Consider the following 24,917-nt stretch of genomic DNA (forward strand, 5'->3'; position numbering starts at 1 on the left):
TATGACAGCTCAGGAGGTGTAAAGCCATAATAGAAAGGCACTGGAAATTGGAGCTACAACAGGACATCTCAGCCCTGGAGGAAAATGTGTCCTTACTTGTTAGGAATTCAGGCTATCTGAAGTTGGGCTGTAGTGGGGGATGGTCTCTGGCAGGATATAGCAATACCCCTCCTCTCCTGGAGAGCTGCTATGACTGAGCTCTGCTCTGTTTCCCTAAGGAAACATCCTAGAAGAGCTATCTACTTCTGCCTTTTCTTCTACCAAGATGTTGCTTCTTCTGCTAATGATTTGCTAAAGGGGAAGCCACTGCAGAAATATAGCAGTCTCCTCTACTCCTGGGAAAAGTTGTTACATTTTCTGCTAAGCCCTGCTTATCCCCCTCTATGTGAACATACCAGCAAGATTATTCTGTTCTTCTCTTCTGCTCAGCCTTGCTCAGTTCCCCTAAGGGAATGCCTCAGCAAGGTTTTTCAGTTTAGTACCTTAAGGGACCTCCCTGCCAGGTTCTATTCTGTGCCTGTGAATGACGATCTTCACCCAAGATTCCTTTGAGAAAGAAATTATTTTGGGAAGAAGTCCAGGAGAGTGGCTGCCTCTACCAGGGTGAGGAAGAACTGCTTAAAACTGAACAGGTAGAGAGGCTTATATAGGCCTTTTAAGGGCAGAAGTTTCCTACTGAGAAATTTTTCTACTCAGCGATGAGGTAGTTTTCCTGTTCAGGAATTGGTTAATTTTTGTTGTTCAGGGTGAGGGATGGCTCTGATTTCAAAGCCAAACTATGTTTCTGTCACTGGGATATTTTAGCTTTTTTAAAAATCTAAACATAGGTCCAAGGAATATTTCTTTTGCTGGCTCTCATTCTGAGGACAAATTGTGTTTATTTGACTCTGATTTTCATTTTTTTTGGGGGGTGGTGGTTTCGAGACAGGGTTTCTTTGTAGCTTTGGTGCCTGTCCTGGAACTAGCTTTGTAGACCAGGCTAGCCTCGAACTCCCAGAGATCCGCCTGCCTCTGCCTGTCGAGTGCTGGGATTAAAGGCGTATGCCACCACTGCCTGGCGATTGACTCTGATTTTCAGAATCAGAGTTAAGTACTTGGTTAAGGGTAAAGTGTTTCTTTCCCTGGTTCAGGCATCAAATCCAGGGTGTGTTTCTTTCACTGGCTCTGGATTCAGGGTCAGGGTGTTCAGGGATTGGTTGGTTTCTTTGGCTGTCCCCTTTACCCTATAGTGATCATTTTAAGAAGTGGATTTGAAAAATGTGAATGCTTAGGAATAGGCAGGCCTCTATGTGAATGTGTCCATACTCCGCATTGCATGCTTCCTTTGCTTAAAAAAAAAAAATCATTGTTTTGGAAATAACTGCCATGCTCTACTTGTTTCCTGCAGGTAAGAAATCTTTCTGATTTCCTCTGTTTTGGCTGTTGTGATGGCTATTCTTTATAGTCAAACTGACTACCTCGAGAATTAAATAAAAACCAAAGAATTGTGTAAACCTGTGAGGGATTTTTCTTAAATGTTTTGAAATTGAAGACCCATGTTTAATCTGTATCCACCTTTAGCTTCTTGATTCAAGTGCACACCATTTACCCAAGCAGTCAAGAGGCAGAGGCAGTCAGATTTTCTGAGTTTGAGGCCAGCTCAATGTAATGATCTGTGCTGTCTTTTTTAAAGACAAGCCATACCCACTCCCTTCCCCATCCACTGAGGCAAGCTGATTTTCAGCTTCCAGCCTGAGTCTCCTCCTTTTCCATCTCCTTGACAAATCTCTCTCTCTCTCTCTCTCTCTCTCTCTCCCTCCCTCCCTCCCTCCCTCCCTCTCTCTCTCTCCCTCCCTCCCTCCCTCTCCCTCCCTCCCTCCCTCTCTCTCTCTCCCTCCCTCCCTCTCTGTGTGTGTGTGTGTGTGTGTGTGTCTGTCTGTCTGTCTGTCTCTGTCTCTCTATCTCTCTCGTCTTCTAGCTGTTAGGATTTTTTCCTAACATGAGCTCTCTGCTAATGCAAAAATCCCAATCAAGCCAAATCACAAGAAGCCAAATTAAAAAAAAAAAAATCCAGGCTTAATGGGATTCCTGTGCTCTCCGGTGGCCCTGAGGGGGAACTGGAGGCCACTAATGTGACCACCAGGGGGAAAGAAAAGAGACCATGAGGAAACTTTCCAGGGAAGCAGTTTAAATAGACTGAGGGCATGGTCAAGATTTTGGCAGGCTTGTCTTGAGTCTTGACCCTCCTACGGGGTCAAGACTTGGCCGGCACAGGGACAGGGCCTCCAAAGACGGAGGCCAGAGATGGGGCTTACCCTGCCCTTCTCCTTTTCTCCCCTTTAATCTCCATAACCCACTAAGTAAATATTCAACCTCACTCAGCATGGCATATCTATACCATAACTATCTGTCTGTCTCTTGTACAGCGCTCGGCTTCCTGCCCTTGACCAGCCACCTTTTCAGACCTGCTGCGTGATCTCTTAGAGTGCCCATAAGTCTTATCTCCTCATAGGCTGCTGCAGCCGCTCAGGGAACTGTGCCTTCCCTGCCGGGTACTTGTTACTCTCAGAACCCACTGCAGCTGCCTGCCCACATCACTCTCTGCCTGCCACTGGGGACCTGTAGCATTTTTGCCACTGCAACCACCAGCGATCTGCAGCATTTTTATTTAATCCATTACACCTATTATGAGTTCCAGGGCTACACAGATAAACCATGTTTCAAAAAAATGGGGAAAAGGGGCTGGAGATATGGCTCAGCGGTTAAGAGCACTGATTGTTCTTCCAGAGGACCCGGGTTCAATTCCCACATGGCAGCTCACAACTGTCTGAAAATGCAGTTCCACAAGATCTGACACCTTCACACCAATGCACATAAAATAAAGTTAAATAAATCATTAAAAGTTTTTTAAAAAAATGGGAAAAAAAAAGAATAAGATCCACCTGCAATCTGAACTGCATCTTCTGGTAGCAGCCGGCATATATTAAAGATATTGAAGAAGGAAGATCTCTCTCTTTGCCTGCTTGCATTATCTCTGGCTACAAGATCATTCCCTTACTATTATTAGAGCCCATTTCTTTGGAATTTTGCCATATACTGAAGACCAGCTGAGACATCCAGCATCATAGACTAAGCAACTACTGAACTCTTCGAATTTCCATTGGTAGGTAGCCATTGTTGGACTACCTTGACCACAGCTTGTAAGATATTCTAATAAATTCACATTCTACATACATGGAGAGATCATTATTTCTGTCCTCTTCATGTGGAGAACCTTGAAATTCAGTTGATTTTTTGTTTGTTTGTTTATTTTTTGAATAAGATTTGCTGTCTAACAATAGTGATCATAAACACATTCTTCCCATCTCCATTATTTGCTAAGTATTCAGGTTTCTGTGAAGATTACTGTTTTTATTAATATTCATTTGCCAAGTGTTTGCTCTGAATTTCAGGAATAAAACTCCTACCATTGGAACCATCTTTCAGCCTTCTGATTGGAGAAAGACCTATGATCTTGTTTGAGATCTGGTTCCTGCTTTTCTTTCCTGGTTGTCTGAAGTCCCTGTGGAAACCCAGAAAAGAGTAACTTCAGTTTGTCTTAACTCAGCATGAAACCACAGAACAAACATCCCCTTTTGTGTCCTTAAATCTTTCTTTTAATGTTGATATTCTGGGCATCCTTCTACCTCTGTGACAGGAAATCATTCCACCCAAAATGTAGAGTGAGCTGTGCAATATTGTTAGCCACACAGTGTCCAGGAGGCAAAAGGAGAAGTGCCTACAGGAAGATAGTAGGACCTGCTACCGGATCCAAAGTAAAGTGCTATTGAAATGCACTCCTCTGCTGACCTTGAAAAGGTCTTTGTCCGGCTTGGAAGGCGGGGCCACGAACAATTGTGCTGTGTCTTTAAGCACAGTCTGAACCTATGGGAGGTGCTCTTGTCAATCAGGCCTTGCTAGCCAATCAGGGACTCTGGTGACTCGCCAGTCCTAAGTAGAGACTTTCCCAGGGCCATTTTCAGGCTTGGCTTTGAAGACGAGCTGTTACCAGTGTTTGTGCTGTGCTGCAGATACTGCTACAGGGATTGGAGTGGAGAGCTTGGGCAAGCCCGGAAACCACGACATGGTGAGTGAGCAGTTGCAGTCCCCAGATGGGGAGGAGCAGATGGGGAGGTTCAGCAGGCAGTGTGGTGGGTCCTCCCCAGATATGGGTGGGAACCTGCATCCAGATTCCCTATCCTGTGAGGTCCCATGCAGTCATTGCATTTCCCTAAATAGGACAGGCCTCTGAAAAACTTTGCTCCGTGGCCTGAAACTACTCAGAACCTTGAGAGCAGGGAGCTCTGAGGAGAAACATCTTTTTAGGCAACATCAACCTGATTTTGGCGCAGGCTGCCAAACTCGAAGAGGCTTCGTTTCTCCAGTATCTTCTAGATGTTCAGCACTGTGCATTTTTCCTTTATATGAAAGATCCATTTACTATTAATTTTGTGGAGCTTTTAAAGGGCATCTCATGTGTTTGGTAGCACTCCGCTTCTATGCCGTGATGTAGAAGAGCTGAATTGGTAATATAAAGGATTACTAATGCTTAAGAAATAGTAAGTTTCACAAAGTAGAATTTAGCTGAGGGATGATTGCCTTTTATTTTATTTTATTTTTTATTTTTTGGTTTTTCGAGACAGGGTTTCTTTGTACCTTTGGAGCCTTTCCTGGCTCTCGCTCTGTAGACCAGGCTGACCTTGAACTCACAGAGATCCACCTGTCCCTGCCTCCCCTGGTGCTGGGATTAAAGGCAGGATGATTGCCTTTTAAATACCCAAAAGATTTGTGTATGGTAATCAGGTCTGTTAGAGATTAGGATACTAGAATACACATTGTTTTTAATGAAAATATTTAGAAGATTTAAAAAAATTTTTAGATCTTTAGACTGTGGAGAGTAAACCGGATGCTTAGGGCCCAGTTAGGTCTTAAATTGGGCTGCTAAGCCACCTAGGAAACTACTAAAACAATTACACACCGCAGCCCAACCAACTAAATAACAATGTTTTCAGGCCGGGCAGTGGTGGCGCACGCCTTTAATCACAGCACTTGGGAGGCAGAGGCAGGTGGGTCTCTGTGAGTTCGAGACCAGCCTGGTCTACAAGAGCTAGTTGCAGGACAGGCTCCAAAACCACAGAGAAATCCTGTCTCTGGAAAAAAAAAAAAAAGAATGTTTTCAGGAGTGGGAGCAAAGTCTCAGTTTTTCAAAAGTGAATCCTGTGTGATCTGAACAGCAAACAAAGTTGAGACCTCTCTGGAGTCTTTTTCAGAAACCCTACCTCCAGGAAACCACTGTAGAGATTCAATTGGACATAGGAAAATGTGGTTCTCTTCAAAAGAACAATAAATGACAGAAAGTTTTTGGTTTCACAAAGCACAGGAGGAATACTGGGATAGTCTCCACAATCAGATGCTAGCCTATGGCTTTCACCAAGTAGAATTTAGCTGAGGGGCGATTGCCTTTAAAACACCCAAAAGATTGCTGTATGGTAATCAGGCCTGTTATAAATTAGGAGCTAGAATACACTTTTGTTTACCAGAATTTAGCAGACTTTTAACTTCAAACCATTAACAGAAACCTCCCCTAGATTACAACCGGGCATTAGCCTCATCTGCATATCAAGGAACAGGCCTCTAACAAGCTACTTAAGGGGGCATTACAGGATCACTGCCAACCTTAAGACCTGGTGTGCCATAAAGTTCCAGCCTTCTTCTTGAAAAAGCATAGTTCTGCCAGATGGACAGTATAACACCAGGTGACATCTATTTAAAAATTAAACACTGTTCGGCCTGGTCAACTAAGGCTTTTATAGGAATACAGTTCTGCAACTCCTTCCAGACTGGGTCCTGACAAGTCAATGAGAAGAAAAATTAGACCAGTTCCTGCTCTTAATAACCAGTCACAGTGGTGTGATTCACTGAAGTTTTATTCTAGGGAACAAAAAGAATCAGATCTGCAGAGATTTCTCAGGTGTGCGTGGTGCTGGACAGGTAGATAGGTCAGAATCCAAATCTTGTGCCTTAATCCATGTGGCAGGATCAGATTTTAAATTATTCTTCTAGGTTGTTTTGGAACTGGGCATCAGTGGGGCTGCATTAACTTCTTCCACAAGGTGTAATACAGGGCTGCAGAGTCAGAGCAAGAGATCTATCACCTCCATTTGCAGAGAACTCTAGAACGTGGGCTTCTATCTTTTTAAGAAATATTAGTAGCTGGAGGGACAAAAACAATAGTTTAAGGGTCAGTTTGAGTTAATTTTGTATAAGTTATGAAGTTTGTGCTTCTTTAATTTCTACATGTTGTACCCAGGGCCTAAACCCTCCAAACCACCAAGAGACCATGTCTGATGTAAAAGCAAAGAATCATTTTAATTACAAGTTAATTCCAGTCCTCTGTCCTTGCAACACATCTGTTGAAGTAAGAGGGAGCCCAAAGCTGCAGTGGGGCAGAGCATATATTGGGGTTAAAGGAAGGGGTTCATCTGGGTGTCTGCTAGTTGCATAGTAACAGTCTCAGGATTGACACACCTTCAGGTACCGAGAATTTGTCCTGAGAATTGGTCAGCTGCATTTCCTGAAAGTTGCTATACCTGGAGGTCATGGGGGCATGGGATATCAGTTGCAACATTCCACCATTATCAGTAAAGCACACCCAATGCCCACCAGCTAACTTCTGATTGGTTCTTTACTACAATGGAGATGCCTGGCAGGAAGTGTCATTTTGACATTCATAGTAGCTGTATAAGTTTGCAAAATGTATTTTCCATAGGGAAACCAGAGGTATGTAGTTGAAGTTTTGCTCAGTGTTTTTCAGTGACTTGAAATTCTTAGGCCTTATTATATTGCATTATTTAAGTTGGAAAGCTCATAATCACCTGCAACTCCATTTCCAGAGGATGCGACACTTGTTTTCTTGTAGGTCATCTGTAAACACATGGAAGACATTTTCTCAAACGTATAAATGTGGGAATATATTTACTTTAGAAAGTTCTTGTGACTCAGAAAGCAATTAGAGCATAGCAAGTTGCTTTAGGTGTATATACTATTTTTTTAAACTTATTTTTTATTTGATTGGAAAAGTTCTCATTTCCTTACTCTGCAGACATACAGGTAATCATCATATCATCTGTCTTAGGAAGCACAGTGTTGTCTATGTGATCTGAACAGGTATAATGTTCTTTAAGGCAATGATATTCCTTTAGTAATCAAAACTATTTTCTATAGAGTTAAAGCATCAGAAAGCTTTAAGCAAATCTCCTCAGTTTTCATGGAACATGTCTACTCATCCAACCCATTTTCTATTATTGTCAAAGCACAGAACTGGAGTCCACAGGATGAGTGCTGGCGTGATTTCTTGTGGTTTAATTTTGTTTAGAAACTTGTTGCTCTTGTTTAAGGTACCATGCTATAAATTTGTAGGTCTGTCTTTGTGTCTTGTTTTGCCAGTGGTGCCTTATATGTTGTTGATTTCATTACTTTTATGTAAGTGTATGTTGTTTCTCTGGAAAATGATGTATCTTCACCATTTTTATTCAGAAAATTTTCCCTATTATGTTATTAGATACATGACATTTTTGTTGGTTTGAAAACTTTGTGTGGAAAGACAGGTTTTGTTTTTCTCTTCTTGATCATAGAGGCTTGCTTTTTCCCATTTTTTTTTTACATACATGTTTTTCTGTTGCTTCTATCTTTTCTATGTTTGGGTTTTTGCTGCTTTAGTGATGAATATGGTTAATAAATTGATTTTTCTACTTTTAACATCTTCTCATATATTATTGTCTTCATCATAATTAGCTTCAACTGTAAACATGATTTAGCCTAGCATCACCTGAGAAAACATTGGTTGAGGCTTTGCCCAGATCAGAACTGGTAATTACTATTTGTTGAAAAATTGTGTTGAGGAATGATTAGTGTGGGTTGGCTCATCCACTGATGTTTCAATCTCCTAAATAAGTGACTAAGTGGGCCTGAGATGGATAAGAGATCTAGCCATGCATGTGGTAGCAAAAGAGAAAGTCAGTATACAATGTTACCCTGTGGTTTGGCTTTTAGCTCTTAGCTTGAGTTTTTGTCCTAAGTTCCCACAATTGTGGGATGTGTTCTGGTAATATCTGCCAAATAAACTTGTTCATTACCTGAGATGCTTTTTGTTGGAGAATTTTATCATAGCTAGAAATAAGCAAGCCAGATCAAAATGTGGTAAGCCAAATGTGATTTTATAGCTGGTTGAATGTGAAAGTTGTCTTTTGGAGGCATGTGGAAGGGTTTAGGTCTTTAGATAGCAAAAGCCAAAGAAAACTGCACATTGGGCATAATTAGCTTTTCTTGTAGTACTAGGAATATTTGATTGTTGAAAGTAATGCAGACAGTGGAGCTTGAGGTCACAGGATTTCAGTGAAAAACATAATCCTTGAAAATTTTGCTGGGGTCATTTGTATAATATTTTGTCCCCAAATCATTTCTACTTTTTTCATTCCCTGGGAAATTGAGTAAGGCAAAATTAAAAAGTAATTGTCTGATGTCATGGACAAAGTATTGATTCTGTTGGGTGTTGATTACTAATGACTCATTCATGTCGACAGAGGAAAAGAAACAAGTGGTACAAAAAGAAGTGAAAAGCCAGTTTCATGGAGAAAAAGAGACTAGGTAGTTTCAAATGGCAGTTTCAAATGTGGTGAAGCATAGGCAGGAAATAGGCAACTTCATACAGAATCTGCTGTAACTCTGGTCCAAGTGTCGTGGTCTCCATCAAAACTTAGAAGCCAAATTTGGGGAGATAACCCATGTTGTACCCATTACAACCCATGACTAGATTGTCTAAGACCGTTGAGAATGAAGCCCACCTGTCTGAGACATAGCCACCAGATTTGGTTGCCCTGCTGAGTTTTATTCTTGCCTTGGTCTAATATTCCCTCTCTCTATGCACGTTTCCTTCTTTTTAAAAAATTATTCTTCTCATACAATATGTTCGAAATGGAGGTTGCCCTCTCTCAAATCCTCTCCATCTCCTCACCAGATTCACTCCTCCACCATTTTCCTCCAGAAAAGAGGAGATATCCCAGGATACCAGTAAAGCCTTCATGACAAGTTACAATAAGACTTAGCACATTCCTTCTTATCAGGAATGGATGAGGCAATGTGGTAAAAGGAAAAGTGTTCCAAGAGCAGGCAAAAGACACAGGGAGAACTCCTAGACCCACTCTTAGGAGTCATACAAGAGCACCAATCCATGCAATGATAACATATAAGCAACCAGATATGGTGCAGACTCTTGCAGGTTCCATGATGCTTTTTTCAGGTTCTGTGAGCCCTACTCAGTTGATTATGTGGGCTGTGTTCTCCTGTGCAATTCTTTTAGTTTGGTAAGGTTTTGAATATTAAGATTTTTAATAATCTTTTCTGGGCCTTTCTGTTCAGATTCATCTCCTTCAATATTTCTATTATTCTTAGGTTTTTTTCCCTATTCATAGTGGTTCAGATATACTGGATGTTTGTTTCAGGAAATTTTTGGATTTATCATTTTATCAATATATCTATTTCTTCTATCATACCTTCAAAGTCTGAAATTCTCTGTTCCTTGTCTTGTGTTCTATTGGCAAAACTTTCCTTTGTAAGTCCTGTTCAATTTCTTAGTTTTTATTTTGAGAATTCCTGTAGTTTGCATTTTTAAAATTGCTTCTATTTCTATCTTCAGATCTTAAACAGACTTATTCATTTCCATCAACTGTTTATTTTTATGTTTGATTAATTCTTTTTTTTTTACTTTAAAACTTTACTTTTTATTTTATGGAATTATTAATTAATTTTCTCCACTTTTTTAAAGGAATTCATTCACATCTTAAAGGACTTTTGTTATCTTTATAAAGGTGGCCTCAACTCAATGGTGATTCAACTGTGTTGCAATATTTAGGGCTTTGTAGTTTGATAGATGGAATTTGTGAGTGACCTATTGATATTGCTGTTTTTTATTTTATTCATATGCTACTGTACATGGATTTGCGTTTGAAGTGATGTTTGTCTACATGCCAATTTCTCAGTTTGTTGTTTTGAATAGGTGTTTTGTTCCTTTGTTTTTCTTTCCCTTCTAGTTTTCTACTCTGTGTGGTCCATGGTTAACAGGAGTTCTCACACAAAATTGGAGGCTAGAAATTTGGTAGTAGGTGTGGTCTTCATTCCAGCAGGTAGTATCTGTCCATATTTAAAGCTAAAAATAAGAAAGAGGGGAGGGAGCTTGGAGATAGTGTTGAGGTGACACTGAGAGTGATGGATGAGGTCTGTGAGTTGGTGGCCTACATGGGCTTCTGGCAGGTGAGGTGTCCTTTCTTTGAGCAATGGGTTTTACCCAGTTTTTAGGCTAGAAAACATATGAGAAGGGATGTGGGACTGAGGATAGAATTGGAGGGTTATTGAAAGAATGGTGGAGGTTGACACGCAAATAGCCTATGTACTTTTCTGATGGCTGCCATTATCTATTGTACAGTAAGGAGTCTTTGCCAAATTTTGCCTACCTGCTCTTTTGGCTTATATTTTGCACTTGAGCAGAGATATCCATCAGATTTCGGGTGTGGCCATGGTTTTGGTGGTAACAACTATAGGGTTGGTGAGGGGGATTGTGTCTGTGAGAATGTAGGGAGTATAGAAAGTCCATGGACTGGAGGTGTGCCTCCCTTTTCTTCTAATGTGACATTCACTTGAGCAGGGGATGTCAGCCGGATTTGGGAACTGGAACACAGCAATACTCTTTTTTTTCTGAATGGGAATATACCCTGTGTCATTATAAGTTGAAAATACTTAATTTGTTTCTTAATTTTATAAGATGTGGCAATCAAGCGGTTGTTTTGAGTCTCAGAAGATACTCTCGACATATGAGTTGATTGGGCTGTTATAGAATATGAGGACCATTGAACTCAGAAAAAATGCACTTTAACTTTTTCATTTTTCTTTGTATTTATTCTTTTCTCATACAATACATCCTGACTAAAGCCTCTCCTTTCTCTACTCCTTCTAGTCTTCCCCCCTTTACCAAATTCTATTCCCCTAGATCCACTGCTACATTACATGATTGTCTATATGCTTTTGGGTTTCCTCACTCGGGAAAATAAAGAACTCAAAAAACTAGACAACAACAGACCAAATAATCAAATTACAATGGGTTATTCTGGACAGAATTCTCAGTAGAGGAATGTATGGCAGCAGAGAAACATTTGAAGAAATATTCAACATCCTTAGCCATGAGGGAAATGCATATCAAAACTACTTTGTGGTTTCATCTTATACCTGTCAGAATGGTAAGGATTCATAACACAAGTAAAAGCTAATGCTGGCAAGGATATGGAGCTAGGGGACTCATTGCTGTTGCAAGTACACAGTTCTACAGCCTCTGTGAAAAATCAATGTTATTCTCAGAAAATTGGCAGTCAGCCTGCCTCAAGACTCATCCATCACTTTTGGATATATACCCAAATGATTCTTCCACAAGTATGTTCATACTGGCTTTATTCATAATAGCCAGAAAGTGCTATGTGTATGAGAGATTGTGTTGATTGATGATTAATTGTGGAAGGCTCCTCCATATGACAATGTCACTAAGAAAGATAACCTGGACTAGAAAAGGGATATGAGCATTAATTAGACCGTGAATAGGCAAGAGAGAAAGCCAGCAAACAATATTTTTTTGAATTAATTTATTATATTATTACTTAAAAAATTGCCAGTCCAAATTCTTACTCTCTCCTCTCCTCCAACTCTCCTCCCTCTCCCTCCACAGATTCTCTCACCCCTGCCCCCAATCCTAAGAGAGGGTCATGCACCCTATACTGTTGAAAGTCCAAGGCCCTCCCTACTACATCTAGGTTGGGCAAGGTTTGCATCCAAAGGGAATAGGATCCCAAGAAGCCGGTACATGCAGTAGAAACAAGTCCCAGTGTCACTATCAGTGGCCCCTCAGTCTGCCCCAACTGTCGACCCCCTTCAAAGGGTCTAGTTGGAGTTGGTGAGCTATCATTTGCTCAAGCAAACTGTCTCAGTGGATGAACCCCTCATGGTCTTACTTCTTGCTCATACTCTCATGCCTTCCACTCTTCAACTGGATCTTGGGAGCTCAGTCCGGTGTTCCTATGTGAGTCATTGTCTCTGTACTCATCTGTTGTTAGACAAAGGTTCTATGATAATACTTCAGATAATCATGAGTCTGACTACAGGGTAAGGCCAATTCAGATACCCTCTGCTCTTTTACTTAGGGTCTTAGCTGGAGTCATCCTGGTGGGGTCTTGGGTGTTTTCCTAGAGCCAGGATTCTTGCTAACTCTATCATGGCTTCCTCAATCAAGATATCTCTTTCCTTGCTGGCATATCTGTCCTTCTTCCTCTTGGCTATCCCATTCCTTCAAGTTCTGCTCAACCCCTCCTTCTCTTCTTTTTTCAACCCCCGTGCCTCCTGCTCTCAAACTTTTGTCTGATTCAAATTTCCAGGTGGGTCTATATATGTTTATCTTTGGGTTCACCTTATTACTTAGATTCTTTAAGATCATAAACTATAGTCTCAATGCCCTTTGCTTAAGGCTAGAATCCACTAATGAATGAATGCATACCGTATCCATTATTTTGGGTCTGGGTTACCTCACTCAGGATAGTGTTTTCTAATTCCATCCACTTGCATGCAAAATTCAAGATGTCATTGTTTTTTACAGCTGACTAGTAATCTAATGTGTAGATGTGCCACACTTCGTTTATCCATTCTTCAGTGAGGGGCATCTAGGTTGTTTCCAGGTTCTGGCTGTTACAAATAATGTTGCTATGAATATAGTTGAACAAACGCTTTTGTAGTATGATTGAGCATCTTTTGCGTATATTCCTGAGAGTGGTATTGCTGGGTCCTGAGGTAGGTTGATTCCCAGTTTTCTGAGAAATGCCACACTGATTTCCAAATTGGTTGCAAAGTTTGCATTCCCACCAGCAATGGATGAGTGTTCCCCTTGATCAGCATCCTCTTCAGCATAGTGTTTTTGTTCTTAGCCATTCTGATAGGAGTAAGATGGTATCTCAGAGTTCTTTTCATTTCATTTCCCTAATAGCTAAGAAAGTTGAACATGTCCTTAAGAATCTTATGGCCATTTGAAATTCTTCTCTTGAGAATTTTCGGTTTAGTTCAGTACACCACTTTTTAATTGGGCTATTTAGAATTTTAATGTTTAATTTCTTGAGTTCTTTATATATTTTGGAGACCAGTCCTTTGTCTGATATGGGGTTGGTGAAGATTTCTTCCCCATTCAGTAGGCAGCCTTTTTGTCTTATTGATTGTGTCCTTTGCTTTACAAAGAATCCAGGAGGATATAATATTACCTAAGTAAACAGAGAGTGCATCATAAACAACTTCAAAGTCTAGAATTGTCAGAAACATCTCACTGTCTGGACAGTCACCCAAAGTTCTTCTGTAGTTTTGGGGCATCCATATTCAGCCTACAGGCCCATAGCTTCCATCATACTTTTCAATGGAGCAGGAAATTTAAAGACAGTTCTACCTATATTGGCCCTTTATCAGTCACTTTCTTCTGAGTCCTAGAGAATGTTTTGCAGACTGTTTTATGAAGCAGGAACCATAAAGGGCAGTCTCAGCCTTAGTCAAGTTTAGCAGTCGTTTCTCTGTGGGTACTGCAAGTCCAGGCAAGCAGTTCAGGAAGTTTCTTGCCCAAATGGCTAGCAAACTCCATAAAGAGCCTCTTTGACACCCATCTTCTTCTTGAAGTCATTGGTCCTGTACCAACCAAGATGATATTTTGCACTGTCATAAAAAGTATTAAACTCTTAAAACATACATTTTAAATGCCATATTCTAAAGGTCTTTGAAAGGTTTGAGGATTATGTATCTCACTAAAATATATCTGTATATGTAGAAAACCTAACTAACATGACTACAAGCTTGACTATTATAGATGATTCTCTATTAACATATATTTCTTAATTATACATTAAATTTTTTAATCTGAACAAACACAATATCTTAATCAAGTGTAGATATGTATATATAATAAATATGAACCTTGAGCCGGGCGGTGGTGGCGCACACCCTTAATCCCAGCAGGCGGATCTCTGTGAGTTCGAGGCCAGCCTGGTCTACAAGAGCTAGTGCCAGGACAGGCTCTAAAGCTACAGAGAAACCCTGTCTCGAAAAAAAAAAATATGAACCTTAAATTTGTAAGATCCATACTAATGCAAATATCTATAGAATATCCCTCTCTAAATGTAAACAATCATTTATAAGAAACATTTGGGAATATGGGTGTAGTTCTCTCCAAACTGCTTCCTGCTTTTCATTGAGTGAAGTAATTTTTCTGGGTGTTCACAGTGACCTTTTGGGGGAATCTTGGTCCTTCAAACCATACTAGCCTGGAATGAAGGCACAGGTTCTCATCCTTTGTGGAAACAAAAGAAGAATCTCTTTTCCAAGGCAACAACTCCTTAGACCTAAATTTGGAAGTCAATATTCTTTTATGTTGGTTTACTTTAGCAGCCCATACAATGAAATGTCTCTCATTATGTAACTCTTTAATAGTCAAAAAATTCAAAAATCACAATAATGCATAATTCAGACTCTGTATATTCCATCTTTACATGGCTTATTTTTATTACTCTATTAACTTTTTCTACAAGTTTAATATTTATTTTATTATATTTCATCTTTTAATCTATGATTGTCTGTACTTTTATCTTACATTTACTGTATTTTTACTCTTTTTCTCTCTCGCAAGCATACATACATTTTTTTTAAACTTACTGCGTCTCTTTTAGAGGTCTTTCTTTGTCTAAATCTGTCCTGTTGTGTATCTGTAATTCTTTTCTGTCCAGAAGCACTTCTTAAAATGCCAAACCGAGGTCTGACTAGTACTAAGGCTGCTTTACCTTTTGGCTCCACCCAGTCCAGCATGATGGAACAGAGGTCTGTTTATTGTGAACTATTCTCACAGCCCCATTTTCAGGCACACAGCAGGTCTATGTTGCCATTAAACAAGTTGTAGTACTCTGCTCACAAACTGCATTTAAATGTTTCATAACTAGCCCTTGTCAGAGTTTTATTGGAAGCATGTGTCAGAAAGCCAGCCTTTCAAAACCCTGGGTTTTTTTCCTGCTACCACTGAATCAGAATAACCTCTCTAAAGGAGCCATGGCATTAAGCCATGTTTTACTCTGTTTTTTTGTTTGTATGTATTTTGAAAGGGCTAGAATTACTTCTCAAACTCTCTTAGGTTTTAAGTGGATTTTAGTTGGCCACATATGTGCCAATTTTTAGCATGAGACCACCTGTTTGTTTCCAGCTGTAAATATCAGTCAGAAAGTATATTATTTGCAATGTTGTTTGGTGGTATGAGAAAATTGTCTGTATTCTGTCAATCATGTTTTAAATAAATGCTGATTGGCCAGTAGCCAGGCAGGACGTATAGGTGAGACAGCCAGACAGGAAGTAGAGGCAGAGCAATGAGAACAGGAGTATTCTGGGAAGAAGGAATACTCTTCCCAGATCACAGAAGAGGCAAGATGTGACCTACCCTGCCGAAAATGATACCAAGCCACGTGGCTAACATAGATAAGAATAATAGGTTAATATATGTTACAAGAGCTAATAAAAAGATTGAGCTAATGGCCCAATCAGTTTTATAACTTATGTAGACCTTCTGTGTGATTTTCTTTGGGAACAAATGCCTGTGGGACTTGGTGGGAGGACAGAAACCCCAACAAGCAGGCCTTCATGCTAGAGTTTGGCCAGTAGCTTTAGCATATTTTTGGCTAACTCTTATATCCTATACTAACCCATCTCCATTAATCTGTATATCACCATGTAGCTTTGGCTTACCAGGTAAAATTCTATCCCCAGCATCTGTCTCTGGCAGGCCTACATGGAGTCTTATGACTCCACCTTCTTTCTCCCAGTATTCAGTTTAGTTTTCCCTGCTTAGCTCTGTTCTTTCCTGCTATAGCCCTATAAAGCAGTTTCTTTATTAACCAGTGGTAATCGCAGCATACAGAGGGGAATCCCACATCAAGTAATCTTTCCATTTGTAGGTAACATATTCAGAGAAAGTAATGCATTATCTATCCTATCTTAGTGAATTCAAAGTTTTACTCCTAACGTATTTTCTATCCTAAGGAAAACTGCAACTATAACTAAGTAGGCTTCAAATTCATCAAAGACTCAGAAAGATGTGATATTATCTAAAATCAGAGACATTTGGCTTGCTGGACAATCATCCACAGTTCCTCTGAAATGTTGGGGCAACCAACTTCATTTAATAGGCCCAGAATATCTGGTAAATTTTTCAGTGAAGCATGAAATTCAAAGGAATATCTTGCCTTGTACTCACAAAGTTCATCAGTTGCTTTCTTACATGTCTTGGGGAAAATATGGTATATCCTTCTGTAAAGCCAGAATTATCCTGTCTTGTTTTGGCAAAGTTAGACAGTCTATTTCTGTGTGTCCTGCATTTCCTGTCTGTATAGCACATTATGAGCAGTCAAAGGCAAGAGCAGTTTCTTGCCTAGTAGCTAGTCTTATCACAATGAAAGCAAACTCCAATGGAGTTTTTCAATGTCTGGCATCTCTGAAGTAATAAAATGATATATTTCATAGATTTTTGAAGTGCTTGAAAACCATTTGTCTATTTAATGTACATGTATATGAACTTGAAAACATACTTAACGTTCAAAATTGATTATTATAACTGACTATATACTAACCTGTGTTTTTTTCAATTATTTTGTGACACAGTGTATGTAGTTCTGGAGCTGCTCCTGCCACTCATTCTGTAGACCCGGTCTTGAACTCCCAGAGATGTACCTGCTTATGCCTTTGAAGTGCTGGGATTAGAGTTGTGCATGACCTCCTTTCACCTAACCTGTGGGTCTTTTTTATTATCCTAAATAGTTTATTATAATAACCTTAAAAAACTAGAATTTTATCTTAAATTTTTAAATGAATGGCATGGGGACAATACCTTAAACCAAAGTAGAAACGTAAATACACTGTGACAAAGTAACTTTAAATTTCTGTCAATCTGCTATATTCCCACAAATGATAACAAACATCCATAGTCCACCATATAACCGAAAGCCTCCATAAAAATCTCTTGGAATTGTAGGTGGAAAATTCTCTTGATTCTTTCCTGCCAAATGTAGGAAAAGACACCTTTAGAGTTCCCGGAGAAAAATTTGAGATAATGGAAAAGTCTTGCGAAAACCAGCTATAATATTTGTTGTTAGATTTCACAGGTCAAGTTTTTGGAGGTCGTCCCTAATCAAACCTGATCAGTATTATTCCTGATGAATTCCACAGTCTTTTGCCTCCTACAGAAACCAAAGTAAAACCTCTTCTCCAAATCATTTTTAATTTCCATTTTACATATACATTTGACTTATTTTTGAAATTAAGATAGCCTAAAGTGTCTAGGTTGATTCAGGTTGGCAGCCCTGTTTACACTTCCAAGTTTTTCATAAACTGTCTCTTGCTTGTCATACGTCAAAAAATTGAAAATCAGCATAAAAGTATACAAGATCCAGAATTCCTGTTTATTTCCCATATTACCTGCCTTCCTGTTTTATATTACTTTTACTATCTCTTTAAAGACATTATTATTTTTTGAACTATTTCTTTCTATACCTCTTATGTAAATTTTCTTGTCTTTTTTAAGCCTATGTATATTGTAAAACACACTGGAAACTTTTCATAGGTTTCTCAGTCTGTATAGCACATTATGAGCAGTCAAAGGCAAGAGCAGTTTCTTGCCTAGTAGCTAGTCTTGTCACAATGAAAGCAAACTCCAATGGAGTTTTTCAATGTCTGGTATCTCTGAAGTAATAAAATGATATATTTCATAGATCTTTGAAGTGCTTGAAAACCATTTGGCTATTCAATGTACGTATATATGAACTTGAAAACATACTTAACATTCAAAATTGATTATTATAACTGAGCCTTTTATCTGCTATGTGGCATGGACCTCTGCCATGAGTTTTGCTGCTGGCTACTCTGGGTATGAAAGCCAAGCTCACAGTCTGGTTAGAGATGTGCTTTGGGAAGTACTTTCTACCGTTGTAGCTTTAGGAAGCCAATGGTCATGCTTCTGCAGACCTTTTATTTACTTAGATTTTTTTTATGTACCTGCTGCTTAAGCATTTGCTTTAAGGCAGAAACTCTTAGAGGAGACATGAAATATGAGTCCCATGTGGTATAACAAATTTTATTTAGGTTTTTTTTTTTTTGCTGTTTTTGGGAGTCGACAACTTGGCTCCCCAATAAATAACACTGATTTTTTTATTATTACTTAGAAATATCTGGCCATAACTTGACTCCCTGTTAAATAACAAAGATTTTTTTTATTATTATTTAGACATATCTGGCCTTAGTTTAACTTGGTTTCTTGGCAGTTTTTCTTAAATTGTCATATCAACCTTTTGCCTCTGGAGTTCTATCTTCTATTCTGTATACCTTTCTTTATTACTTACTCCCTGACTTTCTGTGTAGCTGGCTGTCTGGCTTGGTATACTCTTATTTCCTTGCTTTTCCTTTGATTTCTCTTCCTACATTTTTCTTTCTGCCTGGCATCCCCTCCTATTCTTTACTGTCTATCTATTTGTCATTCAGCTCTTTTTTGACCAACCAAGTGATTTAGGCATCAAGGTATCATGGTTTCACAAAGTTGAACAAACACAGCATAAAAATGCAAAATATCCTTGCAGCATTAATACAAATGTTCCACAGCATAAGCAAATATAACACATCCTAAAAGAATATCCCACAACATGTTGAATTGCATTTTGATAATACAAAATGGTGAGATACCTAAGCTATGAGACATATTCCATGGAAAGATAGCTGCATATAGGGAATAGAAGTAACCAAAGATAAAGATGTAGGAGAAGTTGTAGGTTAGGGCCATCTAAGTCTTATAAAACTAAAGCCCCACAAATCTGAGACAGAGCTACAGGACATGATGTATGACCTGCTGTGCTTCAGTCTTTCTTGGTCCAATCTTCCCTCAGTATGTGTCCATTTTTCTTTGGGATGTGAATGGTATCCTGTTCCATTGTTTGTTGGAAAGATGTCATTGTCAAAAGATTATCTGCAGTGTCAGAGGAAACTTTGGACCTTTAAATACTATAGGTGCTGGTGTGGACTATGAGGATCATTGAAGTGACAAAAGCATTTTCGTCACTGATGACCATGAGCCTATAATGGTCTGGGTCAGAATGTAGTTGATTGAGTGAAAAACAGATAGGAAGTTGTATTTGGTCAAGTGTGTCTCCTTGGAGATTTTCTTTTGATTGGTTGTGAAACCATTAGTAGGGGGAACCTTTCTGGATAAAATTCATTATTGGGGATGTGATATGAGTCACTATTACTTCAATACATCCCCTGTTTTTTGTGTCTACTATGCTGTGGTTGAAACTAATCATCCAGGTTCCTTCTTGTGTTATCTTGTCTTCTCCACCATTATAGACTGAAACACTAAATCATGAAAGGTTTAGTAGAAGTAGTTGCTATTCAGTGCTAATGCAGTTTGGTAGCTTGCTTTTTAAAATTATTTTCTTTGTATATTTTTGAAGTAAAGGTTTGTCTATGTAGACCTAGCTGTACTAAAAGTAGTCCTGTACACCAGGTTGGCCTCAAACTCAGATATCACTTGACTCTGGCTCCCAAGTTCTGGGATTGAAGGTGGACCAACATTCCTGGCTTTTTGGTTTTGATATTATTGGATAATTTTGTCACCCATATCTTGAATTTTTAAAGTTTGGCAGAGGGATTCAGTATATTTCCAAGCAGGGCATTTATTCATGGCATTAATACTGTCTGAGCCTTCTGAGTCATTGGATTGCAGGTACATCACCTTTTTCCAGCTCCTGTGTTAATTTTGAAACTTTTATTGGATATGAGTAACTGTATGCATGAATATGTACCATGTGGTTACATGGTTCTTACAGTGATAAAAAGCTGGTCGCAGAAACCCTAAATTTGAAATAATGGGTAGTTGTGATCCCCCATTTAAGCTCCAGTAAATGAGCCCACCTATAAACAAGACCAGTGAGGACTCTTTAATATTAGGGCATCTCTCCTACCCTGTGTTGATTTTTTGTGATCAACATTTGTATTGTTAAGGTTTTAGTCTGTTCCTTTGTAAACTTTTAAACTTGCACTGCCTTTTAGTAAAATTTTATTCATGTTACAGTTCTAATTGGGACACATCAGGTTTCTGGAAGATGAACACAGAACTGGAATGAATGCATAACTCTTTGTAGAAACTTCAATGAAAACCCCATGTTCTTTCTATTGTTTCTGATTGACTGATTTTTTTCCATGGGAAATGGTCTTAATATGTACTTCTGACTATCCTGGAAGAGATTGCATACACTAGGCTTATATTCAACTCAGAGGCACATATATACACTCCTGTGCTTTCTGATTAAAGGCATGAGCAAATGCACCCAGCTTGCCCATCTTATTTTTTGTTTTTTTTTTAAGTAGGAATTAATTGTTCATAAAATTTCTCTCTTGTACTCTGTATTGTTGATCTGTTTATTTGTCTATGTTTTATAATAAACATTTCTCTTACAAGGTGACACCCCATTCAAAGGATAGAGAAATGACAGAGGTGAACCTCTTAATCAGTTTCCCTTTAAAGTGACTTGGTGATTAAATTTTGTCTATGCTATGGACTATCTGATGGGATTACCAGAAACTTTTGACTGTAGTGTCAAAGAAGTATATATGTAATATAGTCAGTGTCGTGCTTTCTTTTATACACATGTATGGGATATTTAAGAATGCAGTTACCTATGGTGATGTGCATGTTGACTTCACTTGGGAAGAATGGGCATTGCTGGAACCTTCCCAGAAGAATCTCTACAAAGATGTGATGCTAGAGACCTACAGGAACCTCACTATTATAGGTAAGCTGGACTTTTCCATTACAATTTAAAATAAGGGGACAACCATTCATTAATTATTGATGCTGTCCTGTAATTTGATTGAGAAAGAAGAATGGAGTGAATAAATCAAGCAGTGTTTGAGGTTCATTAAAGGTAGTAATTGAAATTTTGCACAATTTTTAATAATAAAACATGCATTTTCTGGTATTATATTTTAGGATACAATTGGGAAGACCATACTATTGAACAACATTGGCAACATTCTACAGGGTATGAAAGGTAACTTTCATGAGAAAGTTGATACAAATGTGCATCTGAAGAAATTTTATTGTGTCCTGGAAGTTTTTATCAAAAGCAATAGTGTAAATAAGAACAGTTTAAAGTGTATCACTGATTATTAAATTCTCACAAAACTATAAAGTGCAATTTCAGGTAGGTGAATTGCATACACAAGGCATTCTTTATGAAAGAAGTCAAGGAAACGATGCCTCAGCTGATAATCTCTATACCACATATCTATAAGTACAGAAAGTCATACTGTGTGAATTCAATATTGAAGTCTTTTATTTATTATTCTTCTTTTACTTAGTATATCATATGTCACTATACAGTCAAGTCATCTGAGCATATGTATATAGAAAGGCAAAACATACTTCTCTCTCAGAACAATTAGAAGAATCATAGCAGTCTCCATGTTAATTATACTTGTTGAGTTTGATTCAAGTATACAAGTAATTGGTTTTCCAATTTCATCATTAATGCATCAGCAAATACACATTGTAGAAAAGCTACATCAGTAATAAGACTTTGTAAATACTTTTGTTTATCCTAGGTCACTTAGCAAATGTCATATCACTCACAGAGTAGGAAACTTCATGAATGCAATAAGCATGGTAAAACTCTGAGTTTTTCCAGTTCTCCTCATATATTTGCATTATCATGTATATAAAAAAGTTTCTGTAAATATGAACCATGTAAAAAAGTATCTTACAATCAGAAGTATCCTCAAAGATGCAAAACAACCCTTAATAAAGGGGAACAACCTGAGTGTATTCACAGTAATAAAACCATAAGATCTAATTCTTCTTTATGATTAGACCAAATTGTAAAATTAATTCTTATAGATATAAACATTTAACAGTGTATTGAATATAATAATGCTTATACATGTTCCATTATACTTACAGGCAGAAAAAAAGTCAAACTGGAGAGAAACCTTCTTTATCTACTCAGTGTCTTAAAGCCCTTGGATATAACAGTCGTCTTCAAAGGCATGAAAGAACAAATCCTAAAGTGAAACCGTATGAATGTAATCAGTATGATAAAGACTTTATACATCACAGTCGTCTTCAAATGCCTAATAGAACACATACTGGAGAGAAAGCATATGGATGTAATGAATGTGATAAAGCCTTTACATGTATCAGTCATCTTCAAAGGCATATAATAAGACAAACTGGAGAAAAACCTTACGAATGTAATCAATGTGGTAAAGCTTTTGTATGTCATAGTCATCTTCAAAGGCATATAAGAACCCATACTGGAGAGAAACCCTATGAATGTAATCAGTGTAGTAAAGCCTTTGTATGTATCAGTGATCTTCAAAGACATATAAGAACACATACTGGAGAGAAACCCTATGAATGTAATCAGTGTGGGAAAGCTTTGGTAAGTCAAAAAAGTCTCCGAACACATGAAAGAATGCATACTGGAGAAAGACCTTACGAATGTAATCAATGTGGTAAAGCTTTTGTATGTCACAGTCATCTTCAAAGGCATAAAAGAACCCATACTGGAGAGAAACCCTATGAATGTCATGAGTGTGGTAAAGGCTTTGCATGTATCAGTGATCTTCAAAGGCATATAAGAATACATACTGGAGAGAAACCCTATGAATGTAATCAGTGTGGGAAAGCCTTTATAAGTCAAAAAAGTCTCCGAACTCATGAAAGAATGCATACTGGAGAAAGACCTTACGAATGTAATCAATGTGGTAAAGCTTTTGTATGTCACAGTCATCTTCAAAGGCATAAAAGAACCCACACTGGAGAGAAACCCTATGAATGTCATGAGTGTGGTAAAGCCTTTGCATGTATCAGTGATCTTCAAAGGCATATAAGAACACATACTGGAGAGAAACCCTATAAATGTCATGAATGTGGTAAAACCTTTACAAGGCAGGGTTATCTTTACATTCATATAAGAATACATACTGGAGAGAAACCCTATGAATGTAATCAGTGTGGGAAAGCCTTTGCATGTCACAGTTATATTCAAAAGCATAAAAGATCCCATACTGGAGAGAAACCCTATGAATGTAATCAGTAAGTATCGTAAAGCCATTTGCCCATCACTCTTCCAAAGCATAAAAGGACACATAACTCGAGAGAAGGACTGTGCTTGTAATCATTATGGTAAAGGATTTGGTCATCATAATACTGTTCAGCAGCATAAAAGGACACACACTGGAGAGAAATCCTATGAATTTTATCAGTGTGGTAAAGGTTTGTCATATCACAGTCAACTTCAAGGCATAAAAGAACACATACTGGAGAGAAACCCTATGAATATATGTATTAATACTTCTGCTCATTGTGGAGGCCTAAAATTGTGAGCCTGTAATCAACCCAATTATAAAATGGGGCACTGAGCTGAACAGAGAATTCTCAACAGAAGTTCAAATGGCCAAAAGACACTTAAGGTCATGCTCAACTTCCTTAGCAATGAGGAAAATGCAAATCAAGACAACTTTAAGATACCATCTTACACCTGTCAGAATGGCTAAAATAAAAAACACCAATGATAGCCTTTGCTGGAGAGGTTGTGGAGAAAGGGGTACACTCATCCATTGCTGGTGGGAATGCAAACTTGTGCAACCACTTTGGAAAGCAGTGTGGCGGTTTCTCAGGAAATTTGGGATCAACCTACTCCTGGACCCAGCAATACCACTCTTGGGAATATACCCAAGAGATGCCCAACCATACCACAAAAGTATATGCTCAACTATGTTCATAGCAGCATTGTTTGTAATAGCCAGAATCTGGAAACAACCTAGATGCCCTTCAATGGAAGAATGGATGAAGAAAGTATGGAATATATACATATTAGAGTACTACTCAGCAGTAAAAAACAATGACATCTTGAATTTTGCATGCAAATGGACGGAAATAGAAAACACTATCCTGAGTGAGGTAAGCCAGACCCAAAAAGAGGAACATGGGATGTACTCACTTATATTTGGTTTCTAGCCATAAATAAAGGACATTGAGCGTATTATTCGTGATCCTAGAGAAGCTAAATAAGAAGGTGATCCCAAAGAAAAACATAAGCATCCTCCTGAATATTAACCATCAGGCGAAGAAAGGAGACAGAGACCCACATTGGAGCACCAGACTGAAATCTCAAGGTCCAAATCAGGAGCAGAAGGACAGAGAGCACAAGCAAGGAACTCAGGACCGCCAGGGGTGCACCCACACACTGAGACAATGGGGATGTTCTGTTGGGAACTCACCAAGGCCAGATGGCCTGAGTCTGAAAAAGCATGGGATAAAACCAGACTCTCTGAACATAGCTGACAATGAGGACTACTTAGAACTCAAGAACAATGGCAATGGGTTTTTGATCCTACTGCACATACTGGCTTTGTGGGAGCCTAGGCAGTTTGGATGCTCACCTTACTAGACCTGGATGGAGGTGGGTGGTCCTTGGACTTCCCACAGGGCAGGGAACCCTGATTGCTCTTCGGGCTGATGAGGGAGGGGGACTTAGTTGGTGGAAGGGGAGGAAATGGGAGGCGGTGGCAGGGAGGAGGCAGAAATCTTTAATAAATAAATAAATAAAAATTGTGAGCCTGTTAACAATTGATTAAAGGTCAGAGAATTGGGACTTTCCTCTAGTTCCTTCAAAGTTATTGTGATTTTAGCTCAAACAAATGCCCCACCAACATATAGGTCCAAGAGTTCCACTCTCTCAAGGATATTTTCTACA

At 38.7% G+C, this 24,917-nt stretch overlaps 1 protein-coding gene across 3 annotated transcripts in view; it reads left to right on the forward strand.

Annotated features, from left to right (window-relative positions):
* The window catches only part of LOC121441603 (zinc finger protein 431-like), an 81,237-nt gene extending 57,569 nt beyond the window's left edge, over positions 1-23,668 (forward strand). For 2 of the 3 annotated variants that reach the window (XM_041642815.1, XM_041642832.1), the window contains exons 2-4: positions 20,825-20,951; positions 21,149-21,209; positions 22,118-23,668. In XM_041642815.1, the coding sequence (XP_041498749.1) occupies positions 20,825-20,951; positions 21,149-21,209; positions 22,118-23,258 (1,329 nt within the window). In that variant the 3' untranslated portion in view covers positions 23,259-23,668. The remainder of the gene's footprint in view (positions 1-20,824; positions 20,952-21,148; positions 21,210-22,117) is intronic. The other variant, XM_041642822.1, reaches the window with a different exon arrangement.
* The last annotated feature ends 1,249 nt before the right edge of the window (positions 23,669-24,917 follow it).

The sequence above is a fragment of the Microtus oregoni genome, unplaced genomic scaffold, assembly GCF_018167655.1.
Source record: "Microtus oregoni isolate MIOR12 unplaced genomic scaffold, Mior012 000002F_ref0000024, whole genome shotgun sequence".
Taxonomy (NCBI): Eukaryota; Metazoa; Chordata; class Mammalia; order Rodentia; family Cricetidae; genus Microtus; species Microtus oregoni.